General features: G+C 43.4%; 2 protein-coding genes across 2 annotated transcripts; both read right to left on the bottom strand.

The window, feature by feature from the left end:
• Positions 1 to 464: 464 nt before the first annotated feature.
• On the bottom strand, positions 465 to 6,536 carry LOC124687102 (E3 ubiquitin-protein ligase GW2). The gene is made up of 8 exons (XM_047220942.1): positions 6,339 to 6,536; positions 5,183 to 5,234; positions 5,052 to 5,097; positions 4,874 to 4,955; positions 4,615 to 4,777; positions 4,421 to 4,523; positions 2,078 to 2,144; positions 465 to 1,262 (listed from the first exon to the last, which is right to left on the bottom strand). Exons 1-8 carry the CDS (start codon positions 6,534 to 6,536, stop codon positions 699 to 701), a joined length of 1,275 nt encoding a protein of 424 aa, XP_047076898.1. The 3' UTR covers positions 465 to 698.
• A 2,234-nt stretch (positions 6,537 to 8,770) lies between these two features.
• Positions 8,771 to 11,152, bottom strand: LOC124687100. Its single transcript, XM_047220941.1, has 4 exons — positions 11,057 to 11,152; positions 10,790 to 10,977; positions 10,515 to 10,668; positions 8,771 to 9,191 (listed from the first exon to the last, which is right to left on the bottom strand). Exons 1-4 carry the CDS (start codon positions 11,132 to 11,134, stop codon positions 8,976 to 8,978), a joined length of 636 nt encoding a protein of 211 aa, XP_047076897.1. The 5' UTR covers positions 11,135 to 11,152; the 3' UTR covers positions 8,771 to 8,975.
• Positions 11,153 to 13,087: the final 1,935 nt, after the last annotated feature.

Below are 13,087 nucleotides of genomic sequence, written 5' to 3'. Positions count from 1 at the left end.
CGGCTTACACCGTGGGTAAATTGCTATTGCCGAAGAGTTTCATATCTAATCAATGAGGAAGGGCAATGGAATGTGAACCTGGTACATAGTTTATTTGTGCCTATAAATGTTGATGCTATCCTACTATCAAACTATCTCTCCGACTTGACGAGGACGTGCTTGCTAGGCGTCCTGGACCATTTGGGGTGTTCTCTGTATGTAGCGGATATTTCCTTATGACAGAAAAACAGGTGTAAAACAAAATCACTGGAGAAAAAGTCCAATCGCCGACTATGAAGTCAAGAACTCACGCAGAGAGTTTTTTCTATTAGCTGCACCACAAAGACTAACAGGATCCAAATCATGCACATGATGGCGAGACCATGGATAAGCACGCCTCCCACCTCGTGCAACCCAATTACCCAGATACTTGAACACAAGCTCTATATGCCGTGACCCTGTAGATATTCTGCACCCTTCCTACAAGCATTACGAACTGTGACCGATTTTCTTTCCTTTTTCTTCCTCATATTCCATTTTACATACATATAAGCAATAATAATGGAGAGCTATAGCTGGAACTATATCAAACCATGAAGCAACACATGCAAAAAAGAAGAAACAAAACAGCCGTACACAGGGGTGGCAAAAAGGAGCAGAAGGGGGGGCAGACCAACGACAGCGCGCAGGAGGAGGCAGGAGGCGTCAAAATCATTGTGTTACAACCATGCCAACCCTTGCGTGTGTGTTCTACCATGAGCTTCTGCTAAAGAAACAGCCATGGAATACATCATTTGTTCTTCAATGCTCTCCGGGCGGAAGTGGCTTGGTGCCATATTGTAATTTTCAGGGAAAGGCAACGGTGGCATTGTCCCTGGTTCCGCCACAATGTCTGAGCCAGCATAGCTTGTTCCGGCCTCTGCACCCTCTGACCAGTGGTCGGTTGAGCACTCCCCTTCCTCTCTTATCACTTCCCTGCTGCAACTTGGTGCAATCCCGCTCCAGCTATCTGGTGAACTCTCTATCGCACACATGCCTCCACCAGAAATGTTGCACGGTCGGCGGAACATGTCAAAGACTGGGAACGCACTATTACCGGGCATGTAAGAGAAGTCCATGCTTGGTGGCTGGTGCTCAGTCATAGCAGCAACAGCACAAGAAAATCCACCAGGATGAGGTATTTCCAGAGGAGGAGCTGGAACAAATGCCTGCCGTTCACGTAAGGGTGGCTCAATTACAGGCATAAAGCTACCACAAACAGGATTTCCAATACTTCCTTGCTCCTGCTAAGAGAGAAAACATGAACTTTTTAGAAGCAGCTATGTATTCAAACTTTTCTTTACTATAAGATGAAGCACAGAAATTTTCTAATCCAGCATGTCGTTGATTATCATGAGTGCAGAAACTGAAGTATATACAAAGAATTCGACATGGCTTTAAATTGCGCAACTGGAAGATATCCAGTTCAAAACATAAATCCCAGCTCAGCAGCTATGGAAGGAAGAAGTGCATCCTGTAACCAAAACTATGTTTCCTTATCAATTTAGACATCCTTATTAATTTAAGACAGTTTAAAATCAGAACTTTCATGGTCAATGGGAGGGTATGCATTCAACTGATCTTTCTTTTGTACAAAACAATATGCAGCCTAGGCTCATAAGGTTTTGTTTATTATAGTACAAGTGCAAAAAATCCAAGTACATTCAATGCTAGCAACAAATAACAAGCATGAGGCTAGGAACTATATGCATGTTTGAGCAGGAACTACTGAAATCTTCGGCTTAATAACAACAGGATAACTAAACATGGTATTTATTAAAAAAATCATACTCCAAACGTTAATACATACTTTAACGGAATTACAAAAACAAGTGAGATATCGTCATTATCTACCAGCACACTGTTTGAAGAACAGTACCACCACAAATGGTAAACTCAAACGACAGAGGAAATAATAGTAAGAATGATGAAAATAAACCATCAAATTTTCTGCAGCTCGTATAGAAAACTATTTTTTTACCAGGTATAGAAAACCATTTACGCAAATCATACTCTTAATATGTTCATTCAAGGGACATATAAAAAGCTTTTACTTCACCTGAATTGAACGCCAAATTGCTTCCATAACCATCATATCCTCTATATTCATGTCAATGTTATCATCACTGTAAGAAAAAGACAATTCAGGGAATGTCACAAGACTTATTTATGTCTACATCATTAATCATTATCTTGACCAAGATGCTATATATGCTTAGTACCACAAAATGGACAAGAGTGATGGCAAATTGGGCCCTTGTGGGGTGAAATTCCTAGGGAGCATCATACCATGAGTAGGCTTTTTTTTTTTTGTTGGTCGGTTTTGCCTGGCTTCTTAGGCCACTTTGTCTGGTTATATTATGTGTAAAATCCCTCATAATAAAAAATGGTGAGAAATATTGTTTTCTGCTTCTGATTTAAAATCATATATATATATATATATATATATTCATATTCAACCAAGAGATAAAGGCCTTTTTGTGTTATTTACTTATTTATCTTCCTCTGAAATCCAAGGAAGATGATGAGAAGTCTTCAACTCCAAAACAAAAGGTATTAAGTTTTCTTCAGCAAGTCTTTTTCGGTCATACCTTGTTTGCAGCTTAATGCTGGAACTTAAACTGTCGAAAACAATGGAAACATAAACTAACTACCAGTAAGCATAACAATCTTCTGAACAAGGACCACAACAGGTGAAACACGGATTGGAAAGACTGAAATATTTTATTTCGGTCAAATACTCTCTACAAACTCAACTATATACCGTCTCAAGCCTCTCCCTCTCTCTCTCTACAATAACGGTTTCTGCACTAGCACCATCACAAGCGTCCTCTCATTTAGCCATGATGTGCATATCTGAACTGTACAGATGCTGTCATGTACTACCGTGTAGCATCAAAAAAAACTTATCATGTCTACTTTGTACTTATAACAACTGAAGCATGCAGGCTTCAATTTCATAATCTAGGATAGCCAAGAGGAAAAGAGGTGTTATCAGTTATCAGAATACTGATAGGGAGGGAATGCTGATAGGCTTTACTGTACACATTGGCCAAGTAGTTAACCATTGATTGTTTAGGCCAAGAAGACATATCCACTCCAAACCACATGTTTGGTGTAAGGGTGGAAATATGTCGGATTAGTAATCCCGACATGAAACATTACTCACAAATATAATAATATGGCCTACAATTTTTTTACTCGAACAAGTTGCCAACGTGTATCGTCTATATTAGGAGGAGAATGCCAAGATGGCACAAAGTACAAACCAAAAAAAAAAACGCAAGTTAAAAAAATCTAAGCTAACCAAACCTGTGAACTATCAGATAGTCAGAGACAACAAAGGGAAGATAAACAAAACCCTACAGGCAGTTTAGGCTGGGTCAGGCACCACAGTGTAGCGTTTGTGCAAGAAACCCCCCATAAGAGAACCGAACGGACCTGCCTCGTTTTCACCCTTAGATTGAAGACCAGTTATGCTATTGCAGTCATAGAGAAGGTAATAGTGGCAGAGTAAGTGTTCATGTGTAGCCGCTAGGTCAACTGGATTGGCAGTCAAAGTAGGTCCAAGTCCAACACATAAACGTTATTTTCCTGCATAGGCCAACTACAGAATATTCAATGTATACAGAAACTGGCTATAAACTCCTACTCCCTTCTCAAGATTGTTATCCTTCACATGAAATTTTAAATAGTTTGAAATAATTTGGTTGTACCAAATATTCCATCGCAGTAATAGAGAGGGTCAGCATATGGTATTCAGTGTAGCCATTAGGTCAACTAGGCTTCACATACTGAAAGCAGGTCCAGAATATAAAGAATGCTTTCCTCATTGGTTAACTGAGGAAAATTCTATTAAACATAAAAAATAACTATAAAAAGCCTCCTCTTATGATTTTAACAAAAAAATCCTATCGTAATAAACACGGAATAAAGCTTGATCTAATTAAATGTGTTAGTTGGGGTATCAGTAGGAGACAACCTTAAACATAAAAGGATGATAACGCTTATCACAGCAGCTATATGAATGGTGGATAACCTGAATCACTAGAATGCAAAATGGGAACTGTAAAGTGAAGGAATTCAGGGTCTTTTCAGAAGGCCAGTGTCTCCGCGTGCTTGGTTTCTGCCATCATGCAATGGTTGGTCACTGCTTTCGGCATTTAATCCAATGGCTAGTATTTGATAATTCAGATACACCTATGTTAAGACGTCTTCATTTGATGTGTAACATGTTCCTTTGGAAGCAATCGTTATGGGCGACATATGGATATTTTATTTTTATTTCTAATAAACTCGCCTGAAATATGAGCTTTGGTAGCTTTAATGTTGAAGGCTAGCATACCCCGCAAAAAAGAAAGGTTTGTATAATCCTATGAAACATAAAATGAAAACAACATACCGAGTATGCCTAGAATGAAAAGGCCGCATATTAGCCTGGGCAGAGCATGAAGGCTCAGATGAACAACATTCAGTTTCTTGCTCAGTACATCGGTACGATGGCACTGGAAATGACAACACATTGTGAGTTATCAGATTAAGCTACATAAAAACTAACATAATTAAATGTGTATGTTGGTCACATCTAGGGCAGACCTGAATAGGATGTGCTACAGATATCTCGATACTCCACTTCTGTTGTTGGAGCGATTGTTCTGCTAGAAGAGCACCTGCTCTGTTTTCTTTTCATCTTATCCTCTTCATCTTGAAGTGCTTGCTGGCGCATCCTCATTTGTGCTTCAATGACTTTCTGTTCTTCCTGTAACAAGTTTACACAAGGTTAAGTAAGGCATTTGCTTTGCAAATACTGGCACTAATCAACAAAAAGGCGAACACATTAGAGCATAAGACTTACAAACTGTTCTATGCTCCTTTCTTCCTTTGTCTTCACACCACGATACTCAACAGCATAGTTGGGAGTTTTGCAGAATGGGCATCTTCATTTGTTAAGTATTATCATGACAACTGAGAAGACCCGCATATTACCAATACAAGGATATATGAAACAAGAGCAGAGACGATATGAAGGATACTGTGTAGGCCGAGCAGTATGAGTTGGTTTCATTTGAAGAAAGCACTCTGTAGAAAATACCAAACATTAAGGACATTTGGACCTAGAGTAACAGACAATCATGGGTAGTAACAAGTAGGACAGATGCGTTACCTGTACATATCCCTTTCGAGCAACATTTTGAGCGGTTAAGACTTGGATAGAACTACAATAAGGAAGAACACCCATTTTAGGATATGGAGAATTTCAACGGTAATTAACAAATCTTGTATTTTAGCAATCTAAGAACACGGGAAATACTACAAATGCTAAATAAGAGAAATTCCAATAACACAATGCCCATGTTTACACAAATTCACCCAGAGATTTTGAGATTAAAGATAAAATGCAACAGGATAAATTAGCATTCCAATTGTATTAACATTAGCTGCAGCGATGTTCGAACTTCAAACTATTTGCAGTTATTTTACTAATAAGATAGAACTATCCAGGGTATCCTGGAACAACAATGGTAGCTAAACATTCACAAGAATCAGTCATTATCCTTTACACAGCCGAATCAAGGGTACTACAACGGCAGGAAGATTCCCAATCCTAGTTCTGAAGAGTACTAAAACATTATGCATAATGAACACGGCACCTCTCTACAGCCTATACGATTTCGAAATCCAAGGTACTCAATAATTTAGAACAGTTAGCCAAGCTCCCTGTAGGATCTCCTAACCCAGTTGCACTGACAAACACTAAAGCACAAACGCATGACAGCAATACCACCAGGTAGGCTAATAAGACTAGAAGATATGCTCAACATTTGAAGTGTTTTTCTATGAGTTTATTAGAGACACATCCAAACCCTCCTAGAACAGCAGTTAGTTACTGAGGCACATAAAAACAAAATACATTGGCAGAATTCTCCTAGTACATCATGTGGCTGAATAACAACCTCAGGGCCACTTAGGAGCACGGTTGTGGACAATGTATATACCGCAAGCGCTGTATGATGTCACTAGCAGATAACAAAAAAAAAACACAGTACTAACGAATTACAGTACACCTGCTTAATGAAGAAAAATACAGTTACTACAAAACTAGAAACGTGGCGAGTAAAAATTGAAGACATTAACTGAAGGCATTAAGTAGAATCACGTGAGGACTGGGTGACGGGGTCACGCCAACGGCACTCCACAGTAATCGACCCAATGAATACGCAGGGACGCATCGAACATTCCGTTGCGGTGGCATGCAAAATTTGGCAGGCGTGGGGGGAGGAAGAGGAAGAGGGAGGGGAAGTAGGAGGAAGATCTGTTACCAGGAAGCAGATGGGGCACTCCTCGAGGTTGCCCCCCGCGGCGTCGTCGGCCCCCGGGTAGCAGGGCGCGAGCTTGGCCTCGAGGATGAGCTTGCGCAGCTTCTTCTGGTCGATGTCCCGGTGCTCGTACAGCCCCTGCGGCCTGGTGTAGCGCTCCTCCACCCCCGCCCTCCTCCGCCCGCCTATCCGGTTCCCCATCCCCTCCCAGATCTAGCCTCCGCTGCCGCCGCCGCCGCCGCCGCCGCCGGAGACGAAACCCTCGCGCCGCGCCGCACCGCACCGCACCGCACCGCACGCGCCGCCTCACTGTAGATACATACGGTATACGAGGCAGGCGTACGCGATGCTCCGGGGAGGGTGGCGAGGCTCGGGTCGGGAGGTGGGATTTTTACTCTCGGCTACTACCAGTAGTAGTATTTTAAAAATGCTTTTTCCCCTCGACCTCGGGCTCGGGCTCGGGTTGGGAGGAGAGGAAAGCAGAAGAGGAAGCAAAAGAGAAGCACGCGACACTCCAACACAGGCAGGGCAGGCTGGGGCACACTAGGCTTCGGCTTCTCTGCCGCTGCGCTGCTGCTGCTGCGAGAGGTACTGCGAGCTCTGCCGCGGTCGCTATAATAACCTCGGTGCCAGAGCCCAGAGCCGCAGTTCTGCTTCTGCGAGAGGGAGCGACTCTCGGAGGGCGGCTGCCTGCCTGCCTAGCTATAGCTACCACTACCAGTACTACCAGTAGCGCCTAGCCCCTAGCGTGGAGCCGTGGAGTGATGAGTGCACCTGCTCGATGGGGTCACTCCTGCTTCCTCCCTGCCGTTGGTTTTTATACACCTTTGCCCGGCCTTTTCTGCATTTTGCAAATGTACTACCATACAAACCATTAATTCATATTACTACATTTACCATAGCAGAATATTTCTCATATCTTGTTGTTGCATATTTATTTGCTTACGGTATATATCCACTACTTGTATGTTGATTTGTAGGTAACAAAAGGCTAATGCCATCGACCAATAACTCCCCATTCAACTACTCCAATGGAGCGTATTGTAATTTCTCCATCAACATAAACCCTTTGTTGCAAATTTTTGCCAATAACAACCTCACAACTATAGAAAAAAAATGTGCTTATCCGTCGGCAGGAGGGCTCGCTACACGTGACATACGCGCACGCCGGTGAAAGAGTGTCGCCATGTGCTTGGTTCCGTGACGTTTCTGCGCTTGCGTGTGTGCGGGCCAGTTATCTATCTATCTGCGTGGTTGTATGCGCGTGTTATCGGTGTAAAGGTACCTTAGATAAGTGGGATAGACTAGGAGATATGTATGATGCGTTGGAAGTATGGCCTTACGCGGAACGGTCGGTTTGTTTCTGGTGAGTGGCATTTCAACGTTTTGTGTCGGTGCGTTTCACTTGCTCGGCTGGCGATGTGTAGGATTTGTTACGAGTATGGTCCGTGTATGCTCTTGGTATGTTGCGATTGAGTGTGTTTCTTTACACTGGCTGACGCATGTGAAATGGCTTACTCCTTTGGTTATGCGTACTGTGTTTTTCATGGCGAAAGAGTGTGGAAGATATGTGGGGTTTTAACATTTTGCGCTTTAGTCTTGAATGCTATTGTCTATCATGTATAGATACCATTTGTGTCGTCTAAACACCCATATGTGCGCCGTCTAAACAACCATAGGTGTACACACGAACGAAGATAGGTGGAACGATGGATATTGTGTGCCGTCTAAACAACCATATGTGTGTTGGCCGTAACCCGTGGGAGATTTTTAGTATTGTGTGTGTATGCGTGTTTGCTCGCTGTTATCTAATGGCCTTATCTCGCATTATTGCATTATTGGTGAAAGAGTGTTCATTTGCTATATTTTCCTATTTGTATGCTATAGTGGTAATTTCAAAGTCTACTTTCTTTATTCGTGTCAAGTGATATACGTCAGTATTAAACAATTGTACGTGGAGTATTATTTTTACCATGACTTTGGAGTATATTTGCATTATGAAGTGTGTGGTGTATTCCCTCATTTGACAACATCAAGTCTGATTGAACGCATCAGCATTTCACCGTGGGCGGTCTACATATTAATTCGTACGTGACATTGCAAGGGAGGTCCTCATGTGCAGCATTTAACCAAATGGTACAAGTGCATGAGTAGTTGGGGGAGGCACCAACCTCTCCACTCGGGTCAGCAAATAATGGGAAAGACTAGGCCTACCATTCACGAGAAGAGTAAAGTGCACACTTTGCAGCATCTATACAATTCCATTAGGAGTTAAAGGTATTTGAAACTTGAAAGAAAACCATGCTGACTTCAACAATATTTTACATATTGTGGCAAGTGAGTATATTATATGTTTTGTGCTAATTGAATGATACAGAGAAAACTAGAAACACTTTCATATTTGCAACTGGCAAAATTTGCAACTCTGGATCACGGCATGTGTATGGTAATCGGTACCAGACTAACTTTGTGAAAAGATGGAATCTGAAAACTGTTCGTGGACAGAAGACTGAAAATATGAAAAATGTACTTTCAGCTGTACAGGCAATGCATGAAATGGAAGGGAGCAATAGGGCTAGCGAACTATGGTTTCCTCCATTTGCATGTAGCAGCATTCTGGTGCACCTGAGCATCAGATTGTCAGTTTTGTGCTGCCTTCTGATCTCCAACCTGTGACGCGAAAGCTTTCTGGAGCTGCTGCTGGAGCAGTGATCTGAACTGGCGGGCTGAAACCAGGCTCTCCTCCAGTTTAGCCTTCTTCGCCGTGAGATCGGACTTCCTGGCTTCTGCTGCCGTGATCTCAGCGTCGTTGGAGTACATCCCATTGCTCTGCAGCTCTTGCAGAGCTGATTGCAGCTGCAACGTTTAAAGCAGTTGTCACCCATCAATCAGATGTGAACAGGTAAGAATTCAGAATATAAGCAGATAGTATAGATTTTTTTTCTGAACCATATACGAATTACGGAGTCAATGATAGTTTTTATGCAAGTATCTAATAGGATGTTGGATCACTGGTTTCCTATTGGTTGTTTCAGATCAACACATTGTATATAAGTGAATCATTGTGTTCAAAACCAAGCAAAGTGGACCAATTAATAATGTATTAAATTAGGAGGGAAACTCATATAATACATAGCAGGTTGTCTTTTAAAATTAGATTAATGCTATTTGGATGCTTGTGAAGTTAGTGGTGATGTGCAGAGTGTGGTCCATGAATCCCCAGTCCCCATGGTATTGTTTTCTCAACATTGGCCAATATAACAGCCGCGCACTGCTAGATAATAGAAAAGGTTCCCATTATGGAAAAAATATTTACAGGAAGCTTTGCAACATAAGGAAGATATTATGCAAATAATATCTACAGGAAGCTTTACTAGATAAGAAAAATGCTTTAAAAGATAATTGGCCATAGTACAACACTAAAATTTTACACGGCTTCCATGGACAGACTGTCACTTCTTTCTAGTACATTGGATCAGGACAAGAAGTGAAGAACATTGATCCGAAGTAAGAAACTTTTTCAGCCGCAATGATAGTTTTTTACAAATCTACCATCATGAACTTCTTAATTCTGATCCACATAGACATTGCTGCTTAGTTAATGGCCTATATCTCTCCTGTTTAGAAACTACTACACACATTAAACATTATTTGGTACATTAACCATTTTGACATCAAGCATGCTAGTACTGAGCAGGCCAAATCACAAACAGGTTGGTCTTTAGCAATGCGTGTCATTTTAAGTTACAAAGGCCTGAACCTATCAACACAAGAGGATTAAATTAAAAATCTTCTCAGGGGGCAGCCATGGCCGAAATTTATCACCTGTTTCGATGTGTACCAACAGGATTACAGTCAGATGGACCATTTGACTCAAATGATAGCTTTCAGCTTCTCCAGTGGTCCATTGGTAAAGGCCAAGAAAAGCTTGATGCCCACACTACATCCTGCTAGCTAGTGACCATTAAGACATTAAACGCCCTGCTAGTATGTTGTTATGTGGACATTGCACAGCAAACAGAGTTAGTAAGCACTAACTTTATGATTCACCCAACAGTGTTGTCAACTTGTCATTGGTACACAAGGCAATTAGGCTAAACAAGACAGATGCAACAATACGAAGGGAGTAGGATAAGCTCATACTCGTTTATCAATACAAAGGAGCGGCCGGGACCTTACTTGAGATACCAAATCCTTGAGCCTCTGCACTTCCTTACGAGCTTCTGCCTCGAACTGCTGCGACATGGCCTGGAAGTCCTCCATCTCCTTCCTTTTGGACTCGTAGAAGCGGTCCCAGTCCCCCTCCTTCTGCTCCGCCTCCTCGATCTCGCACCTCGTCGAGCTGCGCGCGTGCCCAGTTCAAATGTTCAGTAGCCGAAAGGCGCTTTTAGGCCCGAATTAAACACGCTGCATTTGGGTGGGGGGAGAATGAGCGGGAGGGACAAGTTGCGTGCCTGAGATCACGGGCGAGGACGAGGCGGCGCGCATGAGCGGCGTCGATGTCGGCGCGGGCGGCAAGGGCGCGGGAGGCGAATTCGGCGGCACGGCGCTCGAGGAGGAGGCGGCGGCGCTCGAGGCGGCGGGCGGCGGCGATCTTGGCTTCGAGGAGGCGGTACTTGGCGGCCTGGATCTCCTTCTCGGCCTGCGGGACAAGGGGAGAAGGCGTTAGGGTTTGGGATTGGGGAGAAGAGAAGAGGGGGGGAGGGTGGAGGAGGAGAGACTTGCAGAAGGGAGAGGCGGTGGTTCCGAGCGTCCTCCATCTGCCGGACGCGTTCCTCGAAAGCGGCCGACAGCTCCATCCCGCAGCCGATGCGGCCGCCGCCGTAGGCGAGGGGTTCAGGTGATGGCCGGATAGACCTGTCTTGTGTTTATCGGGACCTGATTTGTGTTTGATTGGGCGGGAAATTTTGCTTGCAACTGTCCATGAATCATTCCACCAAAACTAGGTATACACGGAGAAGAAAGAGGGTTTAGCAATCTAAGGACCTGTTTCTTTCGTACGAATTCCAAAGAAAATTTGTATGATTTTTCTTCATAGGATTTTATTAGTTCAATAGGATTGGATCTTCCAAAATTTCTATGGATTGCTTTCCTATACTACAATCTCATAGGAATTCTAACAAAAGATTGGATCTCTTGAAATTTTCTACGTGTCTATGACAACTATGACATGTCCTCAATCTCCATAGAAATTTCATGTGTTTTTCATGTAGAGCAATCAAATGACGTCTACAACTAATTCCTTCGTTTTTCATTCTTGTAGAATTTCATAAGCCATGACAAACTTTTCTTGCCTTTTTCCTATTCCTCCGCCTTTTAAATCCTTTGAATTAAACAAGCCCTAATTTTTTTATTTTTGGCTTTGCTAGCCTTCCTATAGTAGCAATCCAATAGAAGAATGCCTTGTTTTGGTTGTAGGTAGACCCATATGTATGTGGGTCTTTTTCTCTCTCTTTTCCCCCCTCTTCTTCCCAACTCTCTTCTTTTTTCCTCACGATAGCTCACGGGCCACCATGGAAACCCAAGCACACACGCTCATCGCTGCCCATGCTCAGCGCCGCCCATGCAGCCAACACCCAGCCCTGCCGCCAGCAACACATCCCACATGCATGGGCGGGGCGTGAGAGTGACCGGCCACGTGGATGAAGGATAGGACATCGACAACCCTAGATCTGGCCATAATCGATATGTGTCGAGGCGTCAGTCGTCGTTGTTCTCTACGCCCGCGTGGAGGCGAGGAGGCGCGGGTGGGACATCGGGATTACCTGGGGGTTGTGCGGACCTTCTCCCGCGTCGGTGACAGCCTCCACCGGGCCGAATCAGGGGAGGCGGAGCTTGGTAGAGCTCGATTAGGAGGCGGGTGGCTCACGCTAGAGGGGGAAGGATAGGCAGGGCTGCGGGAACCTCAGGGCACACAGGAGAGGCGGCACCAAGGGATAACAGGCGGTGGGGCAGGCAATGAGGTCGCGTGTCGGGGCGGAAATGTTGATAGGAAAAGGTGTCTGATCTTTCAATGAGATGATGGTAAGTCAATTTGTTGGTGGAGTTTGGGCTTGACGATCTGACTACATGTGCGAAGTACGTCCGCCAATGCAACCGCTAGGCCAATCTCTCATCTGTGGGAGTTACTAATCTTGAAAGTGCACGATTAGCCTGACCAACGAGGGTCTTAATCTCTACCTGAAATCAAAAACATGTAAGAACTAATAATTGAATCAAGATATTGCGGATGTATGATGAAAGTTTTATTAAAAAGGTAGGATTCCAAGTAGTCGGTCTTAATTATAGGCCTTGGCCTTGAAAGAAGAACACAAAGTTGCAGCAATGGCTAGCTTTTGGTCTAAACAAAACCCGAGTTCTAATGACGGTTATGAGGGGGTACATATAAGAAGGAAAGGAAGGGTTTTCGACCAACCAAGGGATGGGTTGCCGAAATCCATCCAAGATGGGTTTCATCCTTACATACAGACTCTAAAAACTAGATGAAAGGGTGAATTAGCGACTATAAGGGGTGAATAGGAGCTACCAAGTTTTTAGCTTTTTCAATTTTTATGTTGGTTGCGGAAACGTAAAGTTGATTGCACAAAGGAAAGGTGACCCTATATGTGATGCAAATAAGAACAAGGAAACACAAGATGCAAAACATGTATAAAGGGAAGCGGTACGACCAGGAAAAAGTGTGGAGACGATGAGATGTGATATGTTTCTCGTAGTTCCCTCCACAAAAGGAGGTACGTATACGTTGAGGAGGT

The sequence above is a fragment of the Lolium rigidum genome, chromosome 2, assembly GCF_022539505.1.
Source record: "Lolium rigidum isolate FL_2022 chromosome 2, APGP_CSIRO_Lrig_0.1, whole genome shotgun sequence".
Lineage (NCBI taxonomy): Eukaryota > Viridiplantae > Streptophyta > Magnoliopsida > Poales > Poaceae > Lolium > Lolium rigidum.
The sequence above is the reverse complement of the archived record's forward strand: the minus strand, read 5'-3'. Positions and strand labels throughout refer to the sequence as shown.

Bases quoted from the DNA above. Each gene is read 5' to 3' on its own strand.
- LOC124687102 (XM_047220942.1), bottom strand. From the start codon at position 6,536: ATGGGGAACCGGATAGGCGGGCGGAGGAGGGCGGGGGTGGAGGAGCGC. The intron at 4,524-4,614 runs GTCTGCCCTAGA...TGTCATTTCCAG, and splicing joins CTGTAGCACATCCTATTCAG to TGCCATCGTACCGATGTACT. The intron at 1,263-2,077 runs GTGAAGTAAAAG...CTCTCTTAGCAG, and splicing joins CAATTTGGCGTTCAATTCAG to GAGCAAGGAAGTATTGGAAA.
- LOC124687100 (XM_047220941.1), bottom strand. From the start codon at position 11,134: ATGGAGCTGTCGGCCGCTTTCGAGGAACGCGTCCGGCAGATGGAGGAC. The intron at 10,978-11,056 runs GTCTCTCCTCCT...CTTGTCCCGCAG, and splicing joins ACCGCCTCTCCCTTCTGCAA to GCCGAGAAGGAGATCCAGGC. The intron at 10,669-10,789 runs GCACGCAACTTG...CAGCTCGACGAG, and splicing joins GTCCTCGCCCGTGATCTCAG to GTGCGAGATCGAGGAGGCGG.